The sequence below is a fragment of the Sciurus carolinensis genome, chromosome 1, assembly GCF_902686445.1.
Source record: "Sciurus carolinensis chromosome 1, mSciCar1.2, whole genome shotgun sequence".
NCBI lineage: Eukaryota > Metazoa > Chordata > Mammalia > Rodentia > Sciuridae > Sciurus > Sciurus carolinensis.
Window position 1 is genome coordinate 74048489 of NC_062213.1, and position 27864 is coordinate 74076352.

Consider the following 27864-nt stretch of genomic DNA (forward strand, 5'->3'; position numbering starts at 1 on the left):
ATTAGAACCTCATGCTATGACCTCTCTAGTGGCCATAGTTGTGGAAACTCCCTCTCATCTTGGCAGGAAGAAAAGAATGAAGAACAAAAAACAAATTTTATGTTTCCTGAATTCTAATGAACACTTGCATTTTTACTGCATAAAAATCATAGTTCTTGCTTTGATTCAACATGTTTATTTTTCATTTATTAAAATGAATTTTATGCAGAAACCTAACAGTTTACTGAATAGAAAATAAATTATGATGTTAAGCAAACAGAAATGTTCTTTTAGCTACTCCACGTGACAGGGCAGTCTGCCATCCCCACTGAGAGGGAGAGGGGAACGAGGCCCATTTGACCTTTGCACAGTCACTTTGCAGGCACCTTTGATTTCGCTTTTGTAAGTATTTCCTTGGTAGATCATTCTTTGTCATCACTTGAAGATATACAAAAGGTTGTTTTGACAAACTAAATTTGAAAGAAGTGTTTTTATTATAATTGGTTTTATGACATAAGACAAATTTGTACTAAATTTAAAAATTAGTTACTATAAGTGAATATGATATAATGTATGGGTAATTATATGCTAGGGTTCTAACAGATCTAAATTCTACCATAAAATACCTAATCTCTCAATATGCTTTCAGATAATAAACACACTGATTTGAATATGAAATCTGTACCAGTGTGGCTATCTCTAAACTCATATCCATCTATTCATCCTTTTGTCTGTCCATTCATCCATCTCTCCATCCCTCCATTCAAAGACTGCGTCATTATAGCCTATTGGTCAGGCCTTTGACTAAGGAGATAGTGATAGAGATTATTTTTCCTAAATGGGTGAGTCTTGAGAAGATATATTTGAGTGATTCTGTGTTCTAACCTGTCTATGGAATATGCAAATTTTGGTCAGTAAAAGTTAATAAGAGGGAGATTTGAAGAGATTTATTGGACTATAAATGTCATTTGTGATGCAAATGATTGGCAACCACATGAAATATTTGTCCACTAGTAAGTCAAAGGCACTGTGCTATATGTAACCCACTCATGGGTTCTTGTTGGCTAGATTAATTTCAAGTGACCTAACAGAGTCAGAACCAGTGAGACACAGGCTAGGAACACCATGATAACAGGGAAGAATCAAGAAAGATGTGGGTTCTGGAATGTCCTAGGAAATAATGGCTCAGTGTAACCACCTCAGTGCAAACAGTGTGGCAATGAGTCAGAAAACCCAGATTTGATCCAGGCTCTGCAGTCTTGGGCAACCTACTAACCCTCTCTGACTTTGACATTCCTACCTATAAAAATGGCTAGCACTTAACTGAGGTGGGCAGAGTCAATACTTCTGTTTCCTGTGATGAGGAAGAGATGGAAAGCATCAAAGGGGAGATTGTGATTGTGATGATAAAAAACTTGTGAAGATGTCCTGAAGGGGGATTAAAAAAAAAGTTTTTGTTGCTACAAATAAAAAAGGTAGAAAATATGAATGGAGGAAACAGTGTGAAGTTGTTTTTTTTTTTTTCCTTTGAAACTTTCCTTCTCCCTTTGGTTGAATATATTGTCTTTTAAAAGCTAACCAATATAGTATTTCCTGATAATTTTTCCTGACATCTTTCATTATAATTATTATGCATGCATATGCAATTGAAGTTTTATCAGCTTATTTAGTAGTGAAAATAGAATACATGCTGCTTTGAGAAAGATAATTAGATAATAGTATAAAACTTCTAATTGAATCAAATGATGTTAAGAGATTTTTAACTCTGTAAGACCTTAGCCAGTATAACAGCCTTGGAAGTTTGTTTTTTTTTTTTTTTTTTTTTTTTTGTTTTCAGTGTTTAGGAATGACATCTTGCCTGTGACTTATGGCAGTATGACTCAGTGGTAAAATGCTTGCCCAGCCTGGACAAGGCCCTGGGTTTGATCCCCAACACTGTGGGGCGGGGGTTGGTTCAGGGATGTTCGTGTTCTTTCTTGTTAATGCTTTGATGTGCTTGAATACACCTTTTCTTTGAGCTTTGCAGGGCTTCGCACAACAAAAGTGTGTTATAGAATCCTAGAAAAACATAACCATGTGTTCTCATGGGAGACACTGGACTTTGCTGTGATGTAGTTCCATAGGAGGCAGGCTGCTCTGGTGAGATAAATTGTTAGATCTGTATCCTGATTCCCTTTCTCCATGATATTTGCCATCTGACTTCTGTATTAGTGGCTTAACTTCAATTTATTCATTGATATATAAAGATAATAAAATTGTCCCTACCCTTATGAAATCTAGGGAGAGGCTTTAAAAATGAATAGGGTAATATTAGGAGCACCCTACACCAATTTCTCGTATGGTGGTGGATAATGTTTTTAAACAAAATCCGGTATTCACTGAAGTGCTTTCTAAAAGTATTTTATGGGCATAATTAGGTATATTGGGTGTAAAATGTATAACAGGGCAATACATTATAATAGGTTATTGTGACTTTTTGTTTTTTTTTTTTAGAAGCCTTGAAAGGAATAGAAAAAAAGAAATCAGGATTTTAAATGGTTGAATATAAAGACATTATTTATTTATTTATTTATTTTTTAAAATTGAGAAACTTCCACTTTTATTTAATAATACATTTCATGCATGATATGTAAAGACATTATTAAGCATAGAAGGAAGACATTTATTCTAAGACTTGACAAACGAAGAACCAACCTCTTTTGTCCATTAATGCCTGTACTTGAAGACCCAACGGCAAGTAAATTCTCTGAACCCAGTTTAACGAATCACTTGCCCTCTGGATGAATGAACTCATTCAGTGGAACTGATTTATTTGGCTCCAGCATTAATGTATTGCCCATGGATATTCCTTGGGAACTGTACGTTGGTGAGTTCTTTGAGGAGACTCAATAAAGAAGTCCCTTCTCCTTAGCCTGTGCTCTGAACAAATTGGGAAATAGGCCATAACTAGAGTCCTCAGAGGGAGAGCAGAACACCACCTTTGTTGTGAGTAGGATATGTGGGAGACAGCTTAGTGCGAGAGAGGAAACGGTCTCCCCAGAATCCAGCAGTTGTGTCCACAGTCACAGGCAATGGGGCGGGGGTGGGGGTGTCCCAAGTAGGAGTTATGAATCTTTTCCCTAGGAGTTGCCGGGATTTCATGAGTTAGAAATAAAACAAAAAAAGGGAGGAGTTAGTTGAAGGAGTGGAGAACTTTGTTTAGGGAAAATCCCTCTTTATAAAAACCTGGAATAGGGAAGAGACATTTCCTGTTAATGACACCCTTTAAAATTTTCCCCTTACCTTTTTGTTTTTAGTAGCAGGGATTGAGCCCAGGAATGCTTAACCACTGAGCCACATCCCTAGCTACTTTTATCTTTTATTTTGAGGCAAGGTCTCTCTAAGTTGCTTAGGGCCGCTCTAAGTTGCTGAGGCTGGCTTCGAACTTTGATCCTCCTGTCTCAGCCTCCTGAATTGCTGGAATTACAGGCCTGTGCCACTCTGCACTAGACACTAGCAAGAGGACAATGAATGAGGAAACAAATCCCATTTCGTTTTATTACAGTTGGGTTCATTTCAGTTATCCAGGACCATGCACATCCCTTCTTACTTGCTGTCTTGTATGTAAGAGTCACACAGTTTTCCACTTTCTAAAAAGATTTGGGGGTGGGGAGGTTGAGCAGGGGTTTTGAATCAATCATCCCAGTGTTTAGATCCCCCCTTTATTTCTAATTTATTCGTTGGAATTTTTGCCCAATTTGTCACCTCAGCCTGGGCCAATCACTGAACCACACACATAACTAAGGGTACTTTATGGACGATTTACTTTTCAACCACTATGACCCTAGTTCAGCACTTAAATCACTAATCCTCTTCTAAATTTGGTTTGCACAACCCTGGAAATATTTAGCAATGATTTTTAAAAAACAAATATCAACTTGTCTACCTTGTTATGGAGAACAAATATTATAGATTTTAATCAGTGGCCATTGTTCCTAATTAACTTAATCAGCCCCGACGGCTTTGTTTAAAGGTGTTCCGGCTTTTGCTCACCACCGGCTGATCTAGGGCTCCACTGCATTAAAGCGTCCTGTGAACAGCGACAGCGTGGGGCATAGTGGAGTAAAGGCCACACTACTGGCAGTGGTCTGTGGCCTTCCTTAGCTGAGCTCCATCAGGCTACTTCCTTCATAACTTTTCCAGAGATTCTTTTCCCCATGAGCAAGTGCGAAGAGAGATGTTACTGAATTTTGAGTGTATTAAGGAAGGAAGATAGTAGAGTAGAATATACCATTCAGTTACAAATGTTTAAGTGTCTTTGTTTAAAGCCACACCGTAGGAGAAACATGAAGTGTAAGAAAGCAGCATTTGTTTTTGATGACTCCAAAGTCTGGTTGGAGAGGTAGAAGTAAGAAACATGTGGAAAAATCAGGACCGAGGGGTAAATGAAAGTGTGAATTAGTTCAAAGCATATTTAGGAAACAACTACTGTGCATTTGCTGTCATGCCTAATGGTGAGGGTGTGACAGTGAATGAGAAGTTCATACTCACTACAGGAAGACAGACCTGTTAACAGATCTGAAAAAGGCCTCGGGGATGGGATTATCAAGGGGAACAGGGATTATGAAATAATAGATTTCTGTTAGGCTCAGGGAAAGGAATGGACTTGGGGGCTGGGCCTTGATAATGCAGCAGGAGTTGGCTGGGTAAGCAAGGCTGGGGAGACCATTCCAGGGTGAGAGAGTAGCATGAGCCAAGGCAGAATGTCTGGGCTTCTCACAGTGTGTGGGAAAGGGCACTGGAGTCTTGTGGAGCTTGGCTGGGGAGGGGACTTACTCCTGCTTGCAAGTTAGACTTCATCTTCTTGAGACAACACCAGGAACTGCTAGTACTTTTTTTCTTTTCTTTTCTTTCTTTCTTTTTTTTTTGGTACTGGTGATTGAACCCAGGGGTGCTTACCCACTAGGCCACATCTCCAGCTGCTAGCACTTTTAAGCAAGTAGATCATCAAGGGCTGGATTAGGGTGGTAGAATTGGAATGGGAGAAAAAAAAAAAAAGCATAGAAAAAAGAGGAGGTGGTTATGGGAGGCATGGTAGAGGATAGATGCCTGGTACTAGATGAGTGCAAAGTGGAACTTGAATAATGGAATATTACTGGAATGAAATTATTAGAATCACGATGGTAGAATTACAAGCTGAGTATCCAGAGTGCTTGGGACCAGAAGTATTTCAGATTTAAAAAAAATTCAGTAATATTTGTATATGCATAGTGGGATATCTTGGGGATGGCACCCAGGTTTAAACAGGAGAATCATTTAGGTTTCATATTCACATTACACATATAACCTGAAGGTACTTTGCATAATAATTTAAATAATGTACATGAAACAACATTTCATGGTGGGGAATTTTCCATTTGTGTCATGTTGATGCTCACAAAGTTTTGGATTTTGGAGCACCTTGGATTTCAGATTTTTTGATTTAGGGATATTCAACTTGTAGTAGGAGATAAAAAGGGAATCAGAATGTGAAAGTGCCATAGTGGAGGGAAGCTGATGAATTTGTCTCAGAGTTGGACAGTGTTGTCACTTGACCCTGTTACTGTCCACATTACTTTTGCTTCCTCACACTTTCAGATTACTTAAAGAACAATCATAGTTGGGCCATGGCTCCTTGGTAAGTTTATAAAGCTGCCCTCAACTGTAGGTAAGGTGGGGAGATAAGAATGTGTGAAGCTATACTAAGCCTTAAATAATTTGAATCTTAAGTAGAATAGCACTCATCTCTCTCCATCCTGCAGAAGAGTGAAATAAACTACTAGATTTCAGCTTTTATTTATTGTTAATTGGAGTTGATTTGAATTCTTAGGGGAAAAAAATTCAGCTTTGGAATTACTAGTGCCTTTTTAGTCCAATGGTCTTAATTTACTGATTTTCACGGGGTAATATTTATTTCTGCTCGGGTTTCCTAGGCAACATACAGCAGAAACTCTTTGGTGGTGTTTTCTGAAGACCTTTGTGTTGAGATCCACGCTCCCTGAAATTGCTGCAGCTCGCCATTGTCAGTTGTTGTTCCTACAGTCTCTTTTTTTGTCATACACTTCCCATTGCCTATTATATTTTTGAACATATAAGTTTCCTGTCAGTTCATCTGGTGCTCTCATAACTTTCTGTATTTTTACAAATTAAAAAAATGGTAGAAAATAGGTATCAAGTATATTGACTGTAAAGGCAACAAATGAAGATCCAATTACATGGATCATCTATATTCACATATATCTAAAATTTTATAGAGCCTTAGTTTTGACTTTGGAGTGAAAACCTGTTTTGTGCCAAATAACACAGAATTTTTTTTTTAAGGTGATTAGAATTTATCTTGGTGGCATTATTGATGTGGGGTGGGCTAAAAGAATTTTGGAGAACTCGACTTTTGCTTCTGTATTTCAGTTACACTTGAATTCTCCTTATAGGAAGAATTATACTTTTGGAGTCTAATTTCAAAAGCATCTAGATTGTATCTGTTAGTGAATGAATATTGAGTTTTACATGAGGCAAAGATTTGAGAAAATTTCAGATGACTCCTCTTCCCAACATTCTTTTTTTGGAGGATCTAGGAGAAGACAATAGGTATAAAATTGGGATGACCAAATACTGTATGTTGTTTTCGGAATGATTTTCAGTGAGTATGTTTGTAGTCTTATGCATGAATTGAGATTTTCAAGTGTGAGACTTGGGAGCGTTGTGTTGAATGACATGGGCATGTCAGGAGCCAAAGGGAATTGGAGGGAAGTTGTCAAACACAGTCATGTTGAAGTTAAGATTGATAGTGACTTTTATGAAATTAACCTCAGAAGCCAGTTCTAGGAATTTTCAGATTGAAAGGTTGCTTTGACTTCTATTAGAATTTCAGCTCCTAACATGTCATGAGCTCTCATTAAATACAAAGAAGGGGGTTAAAGAATAGATGGGAATGCTTTGGACATAGTGCTGGGTGCTGAGGAGGCAAAGAAGACAAAAATGTCCTCCCACCTGGAGGACTTTGCCCTTGCTATCTTCCGTGTCTGGAATGTTCTTCCCCCCAGTAGTCACAAGGTTTGCTCCTTTAGCATTTTTGGGTCTCTATTCAAAGGTTGCATAATCAGTGAGACACACCTTAACTTCCCTAACTTCTTCTCTGTTTTATTTCTCTCCATAACCTTTTATAATGATTTAATGGTACATAAATAGAAATACAACCACATGTAAGTATATATAGTTACATAGTTGCTTATGTATAGGCTGCATGTTATCAACATAAAAACAACTATTTTATAGTGATCTATTGTAACTGGAATTTAGGGAATCTGGAAACTTAGTAGCTGGAGATAAAATGGAATAGCAGGCTGAGGACAAATAATGGAAATTTCTGAATGTCAGGTTTCCAATGAGAAGTTGTGCTGTGGTCAGATGTAGATTATTTATGTTGGTGGGGTTTGACCAAGAGCTGTGGGGTGTCCCTGCTCAGCATTTCACAGGATCGACTTTTTCATTCATTAAATATTTATTGAGTCCCTGTGTTCTGTGGAGTTTAGGAGCTGGGAGCAATCAGTTAAAAAAAGAAATAAAAATTACCAGAAGACAGTCGTGCAGTGAATTTCTCTGATCGAAGAGGTGATGGATGCCCTTTAGGAAATTGTTGCTAAAGGACAGGTGTGATTGTTCAGATGACCTCAGTTGGGATGATGGCCTTGACAAAGAAGAGAAGGGAGTGGGGAGAGAAGCTCCATAGCTTTCAGAGAGGGCTTTGGTAGTGTGGAGATCGGGTAAAGAGGAGTTCCTCTAAGCTGAGAGCCTTGGAAAATGGAAGTATTATGGTGCTTTTAAGGAATGTCAGAAGGGGTCTATTTTGATGGAAAATTATCATGGTGTATGATTTGAAATGTTTTGAATTTGATCGTTTCCATTCATCCTGTGGAAATGTTCAAAAGGGGCTGGTGTTGTAGATCTGTAACTCAGAAGAGAGGTTAGAGACTGGGATTTACTGTAGCAACAAAAATTTACTCTTTATCTTTTTAATCTGGCTCTAGGTAATACATAACATTTTTCTTTCATCCAGTGTTGTGGGGTAACAGTTGAAACTTCAATTTGGTATCATATCATCAATGCCTATCAGTCTCACAGGAATATGTACTGTTCCTATGTTAGCCTAATCATGCAGTCAGTACTTTATCAAAGGGCTATTATTTTCCTGATCCGGGGTAATGGCTATTTTATGTCCCTAGTTCCCATATTGTGATTGTATCTATAATAGTAGCATATGTTGTCCTTATCCACATCAATAATCAATCCATGTTTGAAATATATTAAGCTACTCCCAATAATAAACTACTGCTAATAAAATATAATTCTTAATTATTAGGGAATGTTGATACAGTGTGAGAGGTTTGTATTAGATTTACACTCTTAAAATCTCCTTATTTGATGATATATTTTATGGTTTTCAATAACTGACCTAACATTCTTATGAATTTTTTTTTTATATTTTAAAGTAGTGATATAAAAAATGCCTTTTAGAATATCTTTGAGAGAAGTTCTAAATCAGAGCAAAAAGCTGGATCTCCTGGTCTACTCTAGATACAACTGTATTTTCAATAGATGCTACCTACCTTTTGTCTATCAGAAGCCCTCATTTAGATTGTAATGAAAATTTTTCTTTTATTTATGAAGTTATTAATTATGCATGCATATACGATTTGGTGGAAGGACCTTTTGAATATGGAGTGCTTTTGCTCATCATTTTACATCTCTTGCAGGGGTGTGTTGGTTTCAGGTAAGTAATAGAAGACACAATTGGAAAATAATTAGAACTACTCCTCTCCACATTAGAACTCCTGAAGGACAGTTCAAGGTTGGTTAATTCAGTTGCTCAGCCATATTCCCAAGGGCCCAGTTTTTTTCTGGTTTTCTTCTAAGCCACTTCAACACTTGACTTTTCTCATTTGCTTTGTTTACTTGTGTTTGCAAGATGGCTCCATCACCTGTAAGTATCAAATCCTGACAAATTAATGGTTAAAGCTTGTGAGAGGAAGGACTTCTGTTCTCTTGCATTTTTATAAAAGGTAACTTTGTGAGATATCATTTATACACTATGGTTTTAGTATGTTTTCAGCATTTTGCTTCTATTATTGTACTTTCATTATCCTCCAAAAGAAATAGTCTATATCCATTCCCTCTCCTTCAGTCTGAGGTAATTACTACTCCGTCTCTCTGGATTTGCCTGTTCTAGACACTTCAGACAAGTGGATTCATGTATTATGTGTCCCTTTCTGAATGCATCCTTTCACTTAGTGTAAGGCCTTCAGGGTTCATTCCTCCATGTTGAGACCTGTATCAGCACTCTCTTCCTTTCTGTTCTTGGAGCATATCATGTCACATGAGTACATCATGTTTTACTGGTTCATCCATCAGTTGTTGGATATTTGATTTGTTTTTGCCTTTTGACTTTGATGAATAATGTAGCTGTGAACATCGTGTGCAAGTTTTTGGGTGGATGAATTGGGTGGATGGATGCCTTCATTTCTCCTGAGTGTACTCCCAGAGGTGGAATTGCTAGGTCATATGGTAATGTATATTTAATATTTTAGAAATTGCTAATCTATTTGCCTTGGTGATTGTGCCATTTTACAATCCCACCAGCAGTGTAGGAGGGCTCCAGTTTCTCCAAATCCTAGTCGACCCATTGCCTGTCTTTTTGGTTGTAGCCATTCTAGTAGCTAGCTCTGCAGTGATAGCTCATGGTGGTTTTGACTTGCATTTCCCTAATAATTAACTATGTTGAGCATCTTTTCATGTGTTTATTGGGCATTTATGTATATTTCTATTCAAAAACTTTGCTAATTTAAAAAACCGAGTTGGGATGGTAATGTAGCTCAGTGAAGAGTGCTTACCTAGCATAAATGAGGTCCTGGGTTCAATCTCTAGCACCTAACAAATAAATAAATAGAAATAAAAAATTGAGTTATTTTTCTTATGATTGAGTTGTAAGAATTCTTTATTCTGGATACAAATATTTTATCAGACATACAATGTGCAAACATTTTCTCTTATTCTGTGGGTTGCCTTTTCACTTTCCTGACAGTATTACTTGAAATGTGAAAGTTTTTATTTTGATGACTTCCAAATTACTCTCTTTTGGAACCATCTTTATTTTCTAAAGTTAAATTTTTATAAATAAATTTAAATTTAAGTTAAATTTTTATAGATAGATAAATTTGGGCACAGAAAATTTCCCAAATTATGAGTATGCAGTTGCTTGCATTTTCACAAAGTAAACATACTTCTGAAACCAGCATTCAACCAGAACACAGCCAGTATCCCTGCAGCTCCCTCTCACTTCCTCCAAGGTCAATTACAATCTTGACATCTAGCATCATTGGTAAGTTTTGCCTCTTTGGGGGTCTTATACAAATTGAATCATGCAGTATGCATTATTTTGTGTTTGGCCTTTTGTCATTCAATATTGTGTATATAGATTCATTTATGTTGTGATATGTGCTTTTGTTTTTTTTTTAAATATTTAAATATTTTTTAATTGTTGGATTATTTATTTATTTATTTATATGTGGTGCTTAGAATTGGACGCAGTTCCTTACACATGCAAGGCAAGTGCTCTACCATTGAGCTACAACCCCAACCTGTGATATGTGCTTTTCATTTATTAATTTTCATGTGTATTATTTTCAGTATGTGAATTTTCCACAGTATATTTATTATTTATTTATTTATTTATTTATTGCGGTACTGGAGATTGAACCCAGGGCTTTGTGCTTGCGAGGCAAGCACTCTACCTACTGAGCTATAACCCCAGCCCCAATTTTCCACAGTATATTCATTTTGCAGTTGATGAACATTTAGACTGCCTTCAGGTCCCATCCACTAGAATAGAGTTTCTCTGAATATTCAGGTCTTTTAGTGGATATATACCAAAAACTGGAGCCTAGGTTATGGAATAGTTCAGTTCAAATAGTTGACCCAAGTATTTGCATCAATCCACATTCCTCACAGTGTTATGAATCTTAAGAAGGATGATTCATTTCCCCCAAAGTCCTTCTTACCCCATTTTCCATAGAATCGCTCTCATATGTCATTAGCCAGAATTTCTGTACATGCAGATTCTTTACAGTCATTTCAAGGAAAATGATGAGGCTCTGCCAGTCATGGCTTCATCAGGACCCACCCTGTGGGGCTGAGAAGGGGTCTAGCATTCTGTATGCACTTGACCTCTGATTATATCAAATGCAGTTGGGATTCTGATAGCATGAAGGTCAAAGGAGGGGAGTAGATAGTGAATAGAAGTCAACCCTGTGTGCGGGAAGAAGGAATATCCAGATTTGATATTCTGTGTTTCTGTAAAAGTGACTTTACCAGATAGAGCTTTTGGAATTATTTTGAAAACTACATGACCTTTTGGTTTCAGGGTTGTAAATAGAGTAAGTGCTAAATCAATATTTTCTATAATAATTACTTTTTTTTTTGGTACCAGGGATTGAACCTGGGAATGCTTAACCACTGAACCACATCCCCAGACCTTTTTATTTTCATTTTTTTTGAGACAGGGTCTTAGTAAGTTGCTTAGAGCCTCACTAAGTTGCTGAGATGGCTTTGAACTTGCAATCCTGCCTCGGCCTCCTGAGCCACTGGGATTACAGGTGCATGTCACCACACCCAGCTATGTTTTTCTTATTTAAAATTTTCTAACATTATATTTTCCTTATGCTTGCCATTATAAGTTGAATATCTGCCTTTGTGCAGTATATTAGTCCTTACTTTTATCTTCCTTACAGGAGTATACCATACAGTGGTTATCATTTTCCCATAGAAGTAATCTTTTAAAAAGACTTTCATTCTTTTAAAAATCTTAACCACATATTAATTAAAAATATCTAATAATGCATTATATAAAAGCAAAGATAAAGTCACTCAGAATTATCTTCTGAATTATATTCCTGTAGAGCAAGGATGGCCCTTGCTTTTCTAAAGGACCTATCTCTATGACTATATGTATGTCAAGATATTGCATTGCTCATTGAAATAGTTCATTTGTCCAAAGCCAATATGCAATCCATAATAAAAACTTTTGGAAAACAATACATTCATGCATTGCTTAATGATGGGGACTCATTCTGAAAAATACATTGGCATGCGGGCCATTTGTTACTGTGTCAACTTGATAGTGTGCACTTGCACGTACCTAGATGGTTGGTCTAGGCCAGTCACTAGCATGGTCTTCATGCAGTCAGGAGACATGGCAAACATGAGATGTGTGAGACTGCTGCCCGTGTAACACAGCATACAGTTGTACAGTGAACTTTGTCTTTTAAATATAAGTAGGAGGAATACAAGGTAACACAATAAGAAATTAGCATCATAAATGCATACATTCCTCACATTTATTCTCTTTATCAAGTATTTTGGGCCGCACCTAACTGTATGTGCTACACCTTTATGTCTGGCTGGTAGATTTGTTTACACCAGTACCACCACAAAGGTGTGAGTAGTGTGTTGTGGTGTGATGTTATGATGGACATGATATCAGTAAACAATAGGAATTTTTCAGCTCTGCAGTCCTATATGCTGTCCATCATTGATTAAAATGTCATTCTGGGGTGCACAATTATAATTTTGTTATTTAAATTTATGTAGGTTTTATGAGAATGATTTGCATAGCTAGGATAATAAAGGGATTCATTAGGGCAGCATATGTACTAGCTCGGCAACTGCGACTACAAAGGCCAGGGGAACTGAGAAATGCAGTGAAGACTCCAGCTGGATCTGAGGAAGCAGGCCCGGGGCAGGCAGGATCAGGCGTGAGTACAGAACACTTCCTGATTGCTGCTCCTACATCTGCCCTCTGAACGTGCAAAGCACTTGGGTTGATCATGATGACGATTCATTTTGGATTGTGTATAAGATGCAGTCATCTTGTTTTAGAAGTGTTCCTGTCCACCCCCCCCCGAAACAGTATGAAATGTACAGAATTGAAAGGTATCACCATAAAAACGTAGGTAAAATTTCCTATCTGAATTGTGTCTTTTTTGGTTCATGCCCATTGAAGCCTTTCCTGTTCCTAGTTGACCTCGCTTTTACCCGAGCTGTTTTGGTACAGGTTCCCGCTTAGTCAAGGAAAGTGCTGCTTTGGCTTATCATCACATTGAACAGGAACCGGACTGTGTTTTAGGTCAGTAGTGTGTTAAAGGACAGTTTCCTAGAATGTTTAAAATAACTTGATTAGTTTTGGGTTGCCTGTAGCACTGTAGGAGCAGAAGGAGAGTCAACCAAATCTTAGGAAAGCACAGTCCCCTTTAATTAATACTGGGAGTACCTGTAAATGTGGTTCATGGCAAGTTTACTGAAGAATGATTCTTTGTGCAACTCTTGAGCAACAAGTGAGTTGGATTAGTTTGTTATGATTTTAAAGTAGATTACAAAACTCTTACATAAATAAGGAAGTACTTTGTGGGAAATGCATAAGTAAAGATTTTTACAGAGTTTTTTGTCTTTCAGACCAGGGCAGCCCTCCTCAGTTTCATGTAGTTGTAGGGAAAGAGGAAAATATCTCTATTCCAGAGGTAATGTTTTTTGGTAAAATTCTACATATGTTATTTTATACACATTTACTTGTTTAACCTGTCAGAGTTCACTCTTAAAATATTTTGAAGCTAGAAGGGTTTATATTGTTGGAAAGTTTCATATTCCTTGTATTGTCTCATGACCATGGGGTTAATGCAAGATTCATTTTACTGCAATTCCCAGGGTATGCGGGAACAGCCTTAATGCTTATGTGCCAGGCACATGCCACATCTTATTTAATCCCTTCTCGGTAGATAGTGTTATGTCTCTTTTTCAGCTGGATAATCAGGTCAAGAGGCATTAAATAAGTTGCCCAAGGTTACTTAGGTAATGGCTGAGACCTGGACCAAGTATTATTCTCTTTCCTCTACCCTCTGTGCTTTCTCATATTTCTAAAAATGGTTCTGAGTTTTGCTTTAGATAATTGCAGTTCAAAAAGTGAAAGCCCCTTAGTATGCTATGTTAATGGACAAATACCTTTCCAAGTATAATGAGAATTAAATTAAAATGAAATGTTTTCTTTTTTCAATATTTTAAGATAAATGCATTTTATTATAAGTTGTAATATTTTGACTATTATAATTTGGCTTTGAAAATACTGTTCCTGAAAATCAGGTTATAAAGATTTATATGAGTTCCAAATGTTAGAGTGTAAAAACTGACAATGGTATTTCACAAAGAAATGGAATATTGTTGGATATTAAATCCAATTAAATTGCTTTATATGCATTCTTATTACTAAAATGAGCTTTTACTATAATTATTGTCAGCATACCTGAAACAGTATAAAATAAACCATGTTTGCCACACCTAAAGACTGTAGAGAGACATTGTTTGGTGTATTGCATGTTAAGGATTTAGACTGTACCATGCAGGCAGTCAGGAGTCTGATGAACAGATTTGCACTGTGTAACTGCAAGGCAGAGAATGAATTTAAGAAACAACTTTGGAGGAAGGAGACTAGGTAAGAGACTTAGGCAGCAAGTTTAGTGATAGATATGGATATCCAAACCAAAGAATTGGTCATGGAACTAAACCAAGTGGGTGAATTTGGGAGATTTTGTGGAGGTAGACATAGCCCTTGGTGGTTTTAAAGGGAAGATGATGGAAAAGATTTCTGATTTGGGTTCCATTACTGAAACGGGGAAACACAGAAGGAGACAGGCTGGGAAGGGAAATGGAGGGAATTCAGCTATGGAATACCACTTAAAAATATCTCTCTGGAGACATTTTAGTAAGCAGTTTAATAAAAGGAGGTAGAGATTTTGGTGAACGATATTGATTTTGGAATCATGAGCATCTTGGCGACAATTGAAGACATGAGAGTAAAGAAAATCACACAAGAAGAATATGCTTAATGAGAAGGGAAGAGAAGAGGTGGGAGGATGGAACCACTGAGGGGGATTGGGAGAAGGGAACCATAGAGGAGTCCAAGACAGGAGAAGGAGCCCAGGGAGTGAACACCATGGACCCATACAAAGGGTTGTGTGAGACTGAAGCCTGGGAGAATAGATAGTACACAGAAGGCAAGTATGCCCGGCTAGCACTGTGATTCTGCAGGAAGAAGGCCCTGGTGAACATGGTGAATGGTTTCACTAAAGTAATAGCCATGAGAGACAGATTGCAGTGGCTCTAGGAGGAAATGGACAGGGAGGAGGTGGTGATGGGGAATACAATAAGTTCTTGAAGTGTTTGCTGTGAAGATAAGCTAGTAGGAGGGTATGTGAGGTCAAGGCAGTATTTTTTTTTAAGGGTAAGAAATATCTATGCATATTTAAATGGTGGTCGGAAGAAACTTTCAGAGAGGGTGATATCAATTTGAAAACTCAGAAGAGAAAAGAACTGATGGACCAGAGACCCTTAAGTGGGCGGCAGCAGACTGGAGCAGAGAGCAGAGGTAATGTTTGAAGGAAAGGAGGGCAGGTGGTTCTGGTGGGAAGCGGAGACAGATCATACTGGTGGCTTTGTTTTCTCTGAGATGTAAATGGCCTCTGTTCAAGTATTAATGATACACATGATCCTATCTGGTGGTAGGTTTTCAGGGACTGGATTTAAGGATTGCTTCAGCTGGCCCCGTGTTTTACCAGATGCCACACCTGGGGACATGGCTCCATTCTTGCAGTTTTCTCAGCCCTCCCCGTCCCTGCTTCCTGGAGGCATTTGAAGTTTGATTCTGATGGAGGTAGCCTGGCTTTCTATAGTGGCAGGCATCATTAGTTATCTCTAAATTTTAAGAAAGTAAGTTAGTTCACACAGCCTCCTGAGAAAATACCCGAGGAAGGTAAGTGAGCACCTCTGTCTTCAAAGACTTCAGAGACTATGGATAATAACAATCCTGCCTGCCTGTTACGGTTTGAATCTGGAATTCCCCAAATGCTCATGTGTTGGAAGCATGGTCCCCAATGCAGCAGTGTTCAGAGGTGAAAATATTTAATTATGAACTGTAACCACATCAGTGGATTAATCCATTTGATGGATTAATAATTTACATGATCGCTGCGTAGAACCCATAGGCAGGTGGGCATGACTGGAGGGTGCGGTCTTGAACTCTATCTGTGTTTGGCTCCTTTCTCTCTCTTTATGCTTCCTGACTGCCATGAACTGAGCAGCTTTCCTATGTCACTCCTTCTGCAATGATATTCTGCCTCATCTCAGCTCAGAAGAATGAAGTCAGCTGACCATGGACTGAAGCTCTGAAACCATGGGCCAAAATAAATTTTTCCTCCCCTAATTTGTTCTTGCCAGGTATTTTGGTCACAGTGATGAAAAACTGACTAACACTCTACCTTTCTGCTGTCACTTCCTGCTTCCCCCACTCTAATTAAGTTCTGTCCAGCACATACTCATTCTGTATAGTCCAGGAACTTTCCAGAGAATATTCCTTGCCCTTGCACGATACATATTCTGGTCTGTCTTTTGTGGCTGTCTCAAAGAGATCCCAGGTAGCTTTCCCAGGAACTGGTAGCAAGAGTGTCCGCTCACCCTGGGCATGCCATTGGAGTCTGGCACAGTCTTCCTGGATCACTGGTCTTCCTTGTGTTGCACAATCTCCAGTTCTTCTTCTGTCTTTTTTTTTTTTTTTCTTGTTTCTACAGAGAACTTTGTTTGTCATTCATCCATGTTTTGTGTGAACATTCACTCTGAATTCTACTCTGCTCAGTCTTTCTTGATGCTCATTGTTTGGGATAAGGTAGCATAGAGGAGGTGTCCAAGTCCTGACTCTGTCACTTGATAGCTTTTTGACCCTGGGAAGGTTATTTTATCTTTTGTGCCTTCATTACCTCCTTGTTAAAGTGGGGTATTGATGATCGTCTTAGATTATTTTCTATTGCTATAACAGAATACCTGAGACTGGGTAATATACAAAGAAAAGAGGTTTATTTGGCTCACATTTCTGGATGCTGGGAAGTCTAAGAACATGGCATTGGCATCTGCTCAGCTTCTGGTAAGTCCTTTGTGGCATGTTACAATATGACAGGAGTTAAAAGGCCAAGAGATTATGTGTGAAGAGGCAAAGTACAAGGTGTGCCCTGGCTTCATAAGAACCTGCTTTTGCAGGGACTCTCCTAGTCTTGGCAGAAGGAGCTCTCACTACTCAAAGAGTTAATTTAATCCACAAGAAAATCATTAATCCCTCTTACAGACCTAGTCATCTTTTATAGGCCCCCCTCCCAACCACCACCATTATGGCAATCAGATTTCAAAATGCATTTCAGAGGGGACAGACCATAACAATGATATTCATAGATGCTCCCATTATAGAGATGTGAATGAGGATTGCATGAAGTAATACTTACAAAGAGCAATGCCTGGCAGAGAATGCAATGTCAGTGCTCTTTAAATCAGTACCAATACTCAGGCATCCTCCATTGTTTGTATTGCATACTAACTCTTTTTACTCATCTGTTTCTTCCATTGGGCTGTATAATTCATATTTTTTTACTTTTGCCTACCCTAAATCCTTTTACAAAAATTATTTGAGGTCTTCGTATTTCTGATGTTGAAAGCAATAACCACTAACATCCTAGATACCGTTGGTGCTCAATAAACGTTTAGAGGAATGCTGCCATTATTTCAGAACTCACTTGTCAAATATGATTCTCTTTTGAGGTGGGAAGAGAGGGATTGCAGCCTGATTGCACTGATTTACTACACAAAACGAGTAGATCCAATCTTATAAATGACTTACGGTCTACAACCTCAAGACCCTTTTTGAGGGTCCTTTTGCATTATTTGTTTTACGGAATAACACATCAAGTACAGAGAACTTAAGTTACAGCAATTAATTGCAGCAATAACCCACAGTTTAGATTTTTTTTCCCCAGAAAGTAAGACATAGGATATTTTCTGAAAAACCCAAGAAACCAGTGTCAAATGATCAGTTTTCATTGTTTCTAATTGTGTTAGTCAGGTTTTCATCACTGTGACCAAGATACCTAAAAAGGATGACTTAGAGGAGGAAGAAAAGTTTATTCGGGCTCAGTTCATGGTTGGACAAGTTCATTGCTCTGGACCTAAGATGAGGCAGAACATCTTGGAGAAAGGGCATTTTGGAGGGAAACTTCTTACCTTATGGCATCCTAGAAGTGGAATGAGCAAGGGAAAGGGACCACCAAGAAGATGAACCCTTTTAGGGCACCATCCAAGTGACCCACTTCCTCCAGCCATGATGCACCTGCCTAAAGTTAACACCCAGTTAGTTCATTCAAGCAAGGATGGACTGATTAGGTTACAACTCTCACGATCTAGTTGTTTCACTTTTGAACATTCCCATGTTAATACAGAAGCTTTAGGGGAACACCTCATATCCAAACCATAACATAATAAATATATAATAAATATAAGATATTTTAAAATGATGCAGTTTTATCTTTAGTTGACTCATACCACTCCTCCAACAAGGCTTTCTGAATTTCCTAAAGGAAGGTTCATTTTTGGGAGAAGAGCTCTGTAGTTTATGATGCCCTCAGAAGGCACAAAATTAAAGTAAACGAAAGGAAATTAATCAGCATTCAGGGAGAACAAGATTCTGCTCTGAAAGAAAATCTTTCATTATGTAGAATTAGTGTATTTTTAATTGAAAAGTCTGCACCCTAAGAACAGTTACTACAGGTACCTTTTGGTATTAATATATTAGTGGATGAAGTTATCCTGAAACACCCTAACACATTCTCCTATTTCTCTTTTGCCTATGTAAGACGATACATAATTAAGTTTGGGCAAACATAACAAGTAGGTGACAGCTAGAGATAGAATTTCAAATAATTCATTTTCCATTCCATGCTTTAGAGCACTTTGTCACTATTCTGTCTGTCTACACCTTGAATGTCCTTCTCTGAATAATAGCTGCATAATATATTGACAATGACATCTTAAAGTGCGGCAGCACCTGCAGATAATATGCACTAAATCTCGATTTATCTCCAGATGAATGGGCTGCTTCACATAATTAAGAGTGAATTGGAGAAAAATGTCACTTTCTTTGTTAACTGTTTTCCAGTTATTTAATGCTTCAATTTGTTATTCAAACATTTAACTTCCAATTTTCTTTTCTTTCTTATTCCAATGCTTAATATCTTCTTCCTTTCTGTCTCCAGTATCATAAGGATAGTCGAGATGTAACTTTCTTTTCTTTTTCTTTTTTAAAAAAGTCCACAGTTCTCCTTGTCTAGCAGGTGTGCAGCTCTGGGTTTGATCCCCGCCCCTCCCCCCAACTAATTGTACAGCTCTTTCTGAGTGCTTTGAGATTGCATGTTTTGTGTGTGGTAGAGTGTGGTGAGTGAGATAACTTGGCTTCTGAAACAATCTTTTGGAGACCAGCTACCACTCTCTGTAGTTAGATTTCTTTGGCTCTGAGAAAGACAATTAGGCAAATCAGGGCACAGAAGCCATAACTTAGCCTTGATGGCTCGTCTTCCTCTTTGAATCTCTTCTCTGTGGTGGCCTAGCTCAGAGGAAAGTTCTTAATGACTGCAGATTGGCAGAAAAGTGGCATTTCCGGTTTAATTATTTCAGAGTTCATAGATTGCCCTGAATACTTATGATTTATCTACATTTACAGTACTTTGGACGGTTAAAAGAACAGATGAAAACAGTAGTAAAAGTCAAAGGTGCACTTGTCTTTACCTCAGGCATACTCATTTTCCTTAGTTTTGAAAAAGTCAATTAGGGCTCACTTCAACTGCCTTCTGATTTCTGGTTTCTGATAATCTGATCCACCTTCTAGGATAAGTGGCCTTGTGCCACTTCCATCCTGATGCCTTCGTGTTCTGCCTCTGTGCTTTCCATTGTATTGAAACCGTCTTCTCAGTAGTCTTAAAAATAATACTTGCAAAGTCTTTTTCTGACCTCATTTTCCTTTGCTTCTTTGCAGCTATCGTAGCTGTGTTGCTAAGATAGCCACACTTTATTCTAGAAAGTCTCTTCTCAGTTGTCCCATTAGCACTCTGGAATTTTCTGAGTTTCCTCCTGTGTATTTGTTATTTCCCCTTTCCTTCATCTTACCATGTTCCATGCTCATGGCTTGTTGATGGCTCATGGCACATCTCACAATGTGGTCCACAGCTGGACTGATGCTGTAAACCACATCTCTCTAGGGACATCTGCAGCTTGCACCTTTAGCCTCTTCTTCTTAAGCAGCTCTAGTTATGCCTCTCCCTTGAGTGGGTGTTTTAGTCAGCTTTTTCATTGCTGTGGCTAAAGGACCTGACCAGAACAACTGTAGAGGAGGAAAAGTTTATTTGGGGGCTCACTGTTTCAGAGTTCTCAATTCATATAGAGCACACTCCATTCCTCTGGGCTCAAGGTGAGGCAGAACATCATGGTGGAGAGTGTGCTTGTAGAAACCAGCTCGCATGATGATCAGAAAGCAGAGAGAGAGAGAGACTCCACTCTCCAGATACAAAATATATACCCCATTGCCACGTCCCCAGTGAACCACTTCTGCCTGCCTCCAGTTACCACTCAGTTAATCCCATCATGGATGAATTCACTGATTAGGTTTAGGCTATATCCCAGTCATTTCTCCAAATCTTTTTATATTTTCTCACACTTGAGATTTGGGGGGACATCACATCTAAACCATATCAGTGGGGCACCAGTTTGACTGTAGATTTAAACTCTAATCTAAAACTGAACTTGCCTTACTTTTGATGTGATTTTGGTAGAAATTCAAGTTACCCTTTTTTTCTTCTTCTGTTTCCTTCTTGGGTATCTGTTGGTTCAAGTTCCTCTATCTCCCATCACCCTCCATCCCCCATCCCTCACATCTCATGTCCACTTTGCAGCCTCCTTTCCAGTCTGTCCATCTAATGCCTGTAAACGCCTAGGGGACATTTGCACAGGTGTCAGGACAGGGTGGGGAAAGAGGTTCTCAGTGAATGGAACATAAACTGAATGGGGAGGTTGGGTAGTTGGGGTCACACTTGATTTGAGCATTTGGGGCATAGTTAGGATGGGGACAGGATGGAGTTAGAGACAGTCAAGGCTGTTATGGTAGGAAATAAAGGAAAGTTGAGATTTTTGAACAGAGGAAATGTGGTGAAAGCTGGGTTCAAGAGAAATTGTTTGGGCTTTGTAATGCAAATGACCAGAGGGCCTGGGAAGGCCTTGGTGAGTGGGAGATAAAGGGTGGGTGAGGTCTCAAGCCTGGGAGATCTTTGAAGAGTCAGGGAGAGGGCACCTTTGAAGGGAATTGATGTCAGTTCTAGAAGTATTTAGCTTGAGGTGACAAGAAGACATCTGAAAGGAAATGTCATTAAGCATTTGCAGATAGGAGATTGCACCAAACTTCTATGCTTGCATAGGGCTGGGTAAAGAAATTTGTGAGTCATAATTGCCTTTTCAGTTTTTACTACTTTTTCCATTCCTCATGATTCATTCTTTTGTACTTTAATGCTGTCATGTTATTTATGTTAATAATAAACCTCATTTATCTTGAAGATAGCTTTCTGTTAAACTGCCACAAAATCTTCAAACTTATTTTTCTCAGTGACAAATAAATGATTATAAGGCTATGGCTTGTCACAGTTTCATAACTTTGGACAAATTTATCTATTGCTGGGAGGTAAGTATATTAAGATTAACGTTTCCCAGGTACTAATGATAAAGCCACATAATCAATGGCAGGAAATTTGAATTTGTGAGCCTTACAGCAAAAGATTTTCTTTGAAACTGTCAAGGGGCACTTTACAGTAGTTATTCTGTGGTTTGATCTTTTGTGATTATTGTTGTACTGTGGATTGAACCCAGGGGCTTGAACGTGCTAGGCAAGTGCTCTACCACTGAGCTACATTCCCAGCCCTTTTTATTTTGAGAGACATCTTACTAAATTTCTGAGACTGGAACTTGTGATCCTCCTGCCTCAGTTTCTCAAGTCCCTGGGATTCCAGGGGTGCGCCATCATGCCTGTCTGGTCTGATTTTTAATAAAAAGGCATGATGACTGGTTATCCCACTTCTAGCAGCATCTTTGTGACATATGCCTCATAGTGAAACTGGGGTTAGATGAGGAGTGGTGAGGGTGGGAGAGAGGTGGTAAGGAGTGAGGAAAAACATGGCTTTCATTTTGGGAGAAAACCCCTTTTCCGTTTGACAAGTTCATTTTGGAAGGAAGGCCAAAACATCTGTCTTTTGAGAGAAAGTCACTGGGGAGTATGGACACTGCTGATGGCTCAGTTGGAGAATTCTCACCCCCCATTTCTCAACCACTGTTATTGTAGGAGGCAGCAGAAGGTCCAGGTTCTTGCTGGCCTTGGTGAGGCTGAGTCCCACCTGGGGCATCTTTGGTTCAGTGGCCCCTGAAGCAGTTAGGTGGCCCTGCACAGTGGGCCAACTACCCAGGCAGAGACAGTGGTAACAGCGTCCAACCCTTGGATTCTCTTAGCAACAGCAAGTGGCATTGATGCGCTTGGTCTTCACTATAAACTGGTTAACCTCTCTCCCTCACATTTCATCCCCTGCTTGCATGTCTTTGCTGGCCACAGACAACTAACGCTAATGTGAGCCAAATGTGATAGGAATATAGGGATAAAGAGAGTACTGGAGGAAGACAAGCAGGGCATGAATGGGCTGGGCTTATAAGATGCTGCTCTCCTTGTGCTACAGAGACTGATACTCAAAGGAGTTAGTGACTCTGAAGTTCACAGAGCTAAAGAGTTGTGGAAATGAAATGAGAATCTGAGACCTGTGACTCCTAACTCGGAGGTGCCTCTGAGAATCATCAGTGGATCTGGGGAGGTGTGCAGTGTGGCCGCCTCTGCACTCTGCTGTGCCCTAGCTCAGCCACGCCCCAGAGCAAGTCTGCCCTGTTGGGCTTTGAAGTCGGTCCTCTGAGTCCCCGTGGCTGGTAATAGCCGGCTGCTTAAAGAAGACTGCTTCCCTCCCTTGGACTTTGCTTCGTTATTTTCTAAACCTCCTTAGTATCATATGCTTTTCTGTTCCCAGATATTTGTCTCCATGTGTTCTTGTTTAACCATTTCCAAGGAATAAACTTTGGAGGAGATATCCTTTCTATGACTATATTTTAAAATAATGTGTCCACACATTAATATGCATATAGCAATCCCCTCTTTCAAAGGGAGGTATTTTCCTTGACTTCCAGTACATGTCTAAAACCACAGATAATACCAAACTCTATCTGTATTATGTTTATTTCTATACCTGTGAATGCTTGTAGAGAAATTAGAGTTAAAGATTAATAAAAGCTAATCATAGAATAGAATAATTATAATAATATACTATTTATTCAAAACTTATAAATTTTTTGAATTATCCATTTAATATTTTGACTGTAGGTATCTGAGGAAAGTGGTAACATTGACAGTGGAGGGAGGACTACTACACATATTATGTGTTTTGTGAAGCAAAGGAAAATTGAAATAAAAGGCATCTGATAAAAATAAAGTAAAAGTTCTGACATGTTCTTTCTGATCATTTGAGGGTTGTTTGTCTCCTTATTCTTCAGTCTAGTCTTAGGGGAGTAATGACCAAATTTTCACTTTAGTTGTTAGGGTCCTTTGTCTCTCTTCCTGTACTATTAGCCTTCTTCAGACTTGAACCTACATTTGCCACCAGAGGGATCTGAGGTGGTCCCAGGGAAGGGGACCTCAGCTGAGGGTGACCAATCCCTTGACATACATCATAGAAAAGACATGTCACGTAGAGGTGCAAACAAATTTATTAGGAAAGGAAGGAGGATGCATTCACAGGGGAATGTGTGCCATCTCAAGAGAGAAGCACTGTGGGGGTCTTGGACTCTTCCTTGAAAGGAATCTTGGTGAGGGGTGTGCATGGGAAGTATCCAGAATGACCTATGTCAAGAACCTGACATCCTGAGTTGTGGATGGCATCAGTCTCATGATTGTAAGATGGTTTATGGTGACCTGGCAATTCTCAGGATCTTAGGTTGATGTCTTCTCCATTTATCTGATCAATAGATACATTGAGTAAGTACCCTGGGTTTTGTGTCTGCTTGCTCAGTCTATTCTAAAAATATATGAATTCATGGGCTCATAACAGTGCAAAGGGCAATTTTCATAAGTGGGTGATTTCTGTTAACTTTAAGATCATGAGTGAAGATTTGTGGATTTCTAGAAATTTGTCAGTGATGGGTCTCGGGGAATAACTGGCTTTGGGAGTGAAGGTATGAAGAACTTCAGCATAAGGCTTTTAGGTTAAAGTTTTAGTCTCTTTCTCCTTCCTTTTGCCTTCTTTATACCTATATTTATTTTCTTCTGTCTTACTTCACATTGGTCTTCATACATTTTTATTTATGCAACCTGTATTAGTCAGGGATCTTCAGAAAACAGGAGGAGAGGGGGGAGAGAAGGAGGATTGAGATTTAAATTAAGGAGTCAGTCCGTGTGATTTTTATAGGCTGCCAAGTTCAAAATCTGCAGGGCAGGCTGAAGGCTGGAAATCCATGCAAAAGTTGATGTTGCAGTTTGAAGGCTGAAAACTCTGGGGGAGTTCTTATCTTGTACCCTGGAGACAGAATTCTTTCTTCTTTGAGGGACCTCGATCTTTGCTTCTAAGGCCTTCGATTTATTGGATGAAGCTCACCCAGATAATGGAAGCTAGTCAACCTTACTCAGTCTACTGACTTATATGCTAATCAAATTTAAAAATGAACTTCACAAGCAACACCTAGACTGGTGTTCTATTCTAACCTAGCCAAGTTGACACATAACCCCATATCCCTATCATGGTTTTTCTACTGACACCTCTCTAGCAGTGCCTAGCTTATATTCCAACCTCTAAAACCACTCCTCATTCTCTAAAAAGAACCTTTGAAAGAAAGGATGTTGTTATGGGGAAGCTTGATCAATACTAGGCTGCATAAGTAATAATACTCACCGCAATCATATATTGCTTTAGTTTTTCTAAAATCCAATGGTGACAGCATTTAAAGCTTTGTGCCTTTTGATCTTTCTACTTTTTCAACTTCCTGTCTTGTCATGGACAGACTTACATATGCATTCATAGTTAATTCTTCATATGCATTCATAATTTTCCTACCTCTGTGGCTTTACCTTATGGAATGGAACCAATACAAACAAAAGGCAAAATAGGATAAAATTATAGGAAAAAAGAAGCAGCAACGGGAGAACAGATGTAGATTTGAATAATTCAAGCTTTTGTGATTCGAGGAACGGTAGGGGAAAAACATGCTTTTTTTTCTTGGTTTATTAATGTTTTGTTTCAGAAAAGAAAAAAATATTGCTTGAGAAGGAAGAAAAATGTCAGTTTGAATTTTGTCATTTGTTGGGGAAAAAAAAAAAAAAAAAAAAAAAAAAAAAAAAACTCCTCAACCTTGAGCCTAGACCTTCTTTGTTGATTTAATGAAAGCAGTCACTTCTTATCTGTACGACAAGGACTTCTGTGCTATTGTTGCTGCCAGAAAAGGAAATAATAAAGTTAGTCTTTTATTATTAATTGAGAGGTCATAGGACATTGTTATCTTGAAGGCGGTGCCTTGACAGTTAGCATGTACTGGCTGGTTGCAGTCCCTGTGAGCTCTCTGCAGCCTGGCCTTGGTGTATTCTTCTTTTGGTTGTTTCTGTGATGGACTTCATTACTTCCCTCTAGTGGTCAGTTTTATAATTTCAAATTCTACTCGAACAAACTCAGCAGTGAAAAAATGCAAGTTTGACAATCTGTATGATAATTAAAAAAAATATTTTAGCCTAGATTCTAAAATACATAGAGATTGAACTTTATCTGTGTCTTTTTATATTAGGATCTGTATGATAATAAAAAAATATTTTAGCCTAGATTCTAAAATACATAGAGATTGAATTTTATCTATGTCTTTTTAGATTAGGATCTAGTTTTTAAATGGGACAAAGTTTTAAGGTGGTAAGGAATTAACTTGATTAAAAGGTATACTAGGGAAGATGGTATTCTAGGCACAAGGTTTTACCTAGCTGTTCTCACACCAGGAATCTCTGTGGCCATTTGATTTTTAGTGTGGGAACTGGATGTGACTTCTTGCAAGTGTTTTAATCAGTGCTGTAGGAACAAGCGTGTATTCTAGATCATCTTGAAAGCTGCAGAATTTTATGAAGCTAGGAGTAAGGGACTCCTCAGTATTGATTGTCCTTTCTTCATAGATAAAATTTTATCCCAACTGTAGGAAAAGAATTTCTTTTGGAGATTTACATCAGCATTCATTATTTTACCATGGAAAATTTTAATATTATAATATTTTACCAGAATTTGAGAGAGGCTTTGAACCTTTCCTGATGGAAACATTACTGGTGTCGCAGTGTTTGATTAGGCAGTTCCAATCCTCGAATGAGTTCTGTGTTTGTGTCCAGATCTGGAGTTTTGTTTCTTTGAGCTCAGGAGGGAATGGCATCTAAGGAAAGAAAACTAAATCCCTGTGAAATCTGTGAGCTTCCCCTAGTCAGGATTAAGACGGAGCTCAAGAGGTGGCGATTCATTATTTATGTTCAGAAATGCAAAAAAAGAGGAAGGGATTCCTCCAGGGAACTCCTGAGAAGGCAGTAGTAGCCTGCGTGCATCAGTGACCCCCTTGTTGCATATGAGACCTTATAGATGCAGGGAAGACGGTGATGCAGCTTTGTGTTTCTGAAGAGAGGTGCATTAGTGGAATGACCTCTGCATTGTTGCCCACCAGCTCCATCTGATCCACTGGAACTCCACCCTGTTTGGCAGCATCGACGAGGCTGTTGGGAAGCCGCACGGAATCGCTATCATCGCCTTGTTCGTTCAGGTAAATGGTCTGCTGTGGTTATTGTGCTGTTCAGCGCTGCTGCTTTCTGAGTCATTTTGCAAGATGGTTTTCCATTCTCTCCCAGTTTTATTACTTAGAGGTGAAATTAAACACATTTACAGAGAACACCCATAATTTAAAAATAGAAAACTTGATAGTTGGAGTTCATGGGAGTTCAGCCATATTCCTTGATAGAAAAGAGTTCATTTATTTATTAGAAATTTTCTGCAGAGTGACATTCAGCATCTTTGGAGAAATTATTTAGAAAATGTCTCCTGAAGGCAGAATTCATTTTATTTGTGAAAAAGCATTTTAGAAAATGTTTTTAGACCCTGGCTTACTGCAAAATCAATAATATAATCATGTAGTGGATTACTTATAGCTCTTCATTATTAATAATTTTCACTTGAGGATGATTTGAAATACTTTATAGAAAACACTGATAAGAGCAAAGATGGCAGATTTACTTAATATAAATTTTAGATTTGAGTTCTGTAGTGAGCAAAAAATAGTATATAAATTTAGCCAGACATACAAAAATGGACAACATGTTTGCACAGATAAAATTTTCATCCAGTTTCTACCAAGATGAATCTTTTAAATTTTCTCTTATTATCTACTTGATGTGATAAAAGATGTAGATATAAAAGAGATTATGGAAATTTTAGACATTCCTTGACCACCAATCTTAAAAGAAATCAAGGCTCAGAGAGGTCAAGTAATTGTTTATAGTCACACAGTAATTTACTCTACCAATCAGGACCAAAATTCAGAGATCCAACTCTGCCTTGTTGCAGGTTTCCTCTTTATAAGCTGGATTCAAGCAGTAAGAGTAGTGCTATGGTTTTTTGTTACTTAATTTTCCAAAATGGGTTGAGCATTGAGTCTTTTCAAATATGCTTCCTTGTAGTGTATGCACCAAAAATGTTATTAATTGCAACAGTTTTCTATTATACCTCTAAAGTTTTTCTTTATTGATGTTTGAAACTAGTCATTCAGTTTTAGCCTCTTAATATTTTAAAACTGATCTTAAAAAGCAAATCTTTACCTTTTAAGTGTAAT

At 38.4% G+C, this 27864-nt stretch overlaps 1 protein-coding gene across 1 annotated transcript in view; it reads left to right on the forward strand.

Annotated features, from left to right (window-relative positions):
• Ca8 (carbonic anhydrase 8) overlaps window positions 1-27864 on the forward strand; it is an 88410-nt gene that overhangs the window by 21860 nt on the left and 38686 nt on the right. Inside the window, exon 4 of the mRNA XM_047565734.1 lies at window positions 26707-26802. Coding sequence (XP_047421690.1) covers window positions 26707-26802 — 96 coding nt within the window. The remainder of the gene's footprint in view (window positions 1-26706; window positions 26803-27864) is intronic.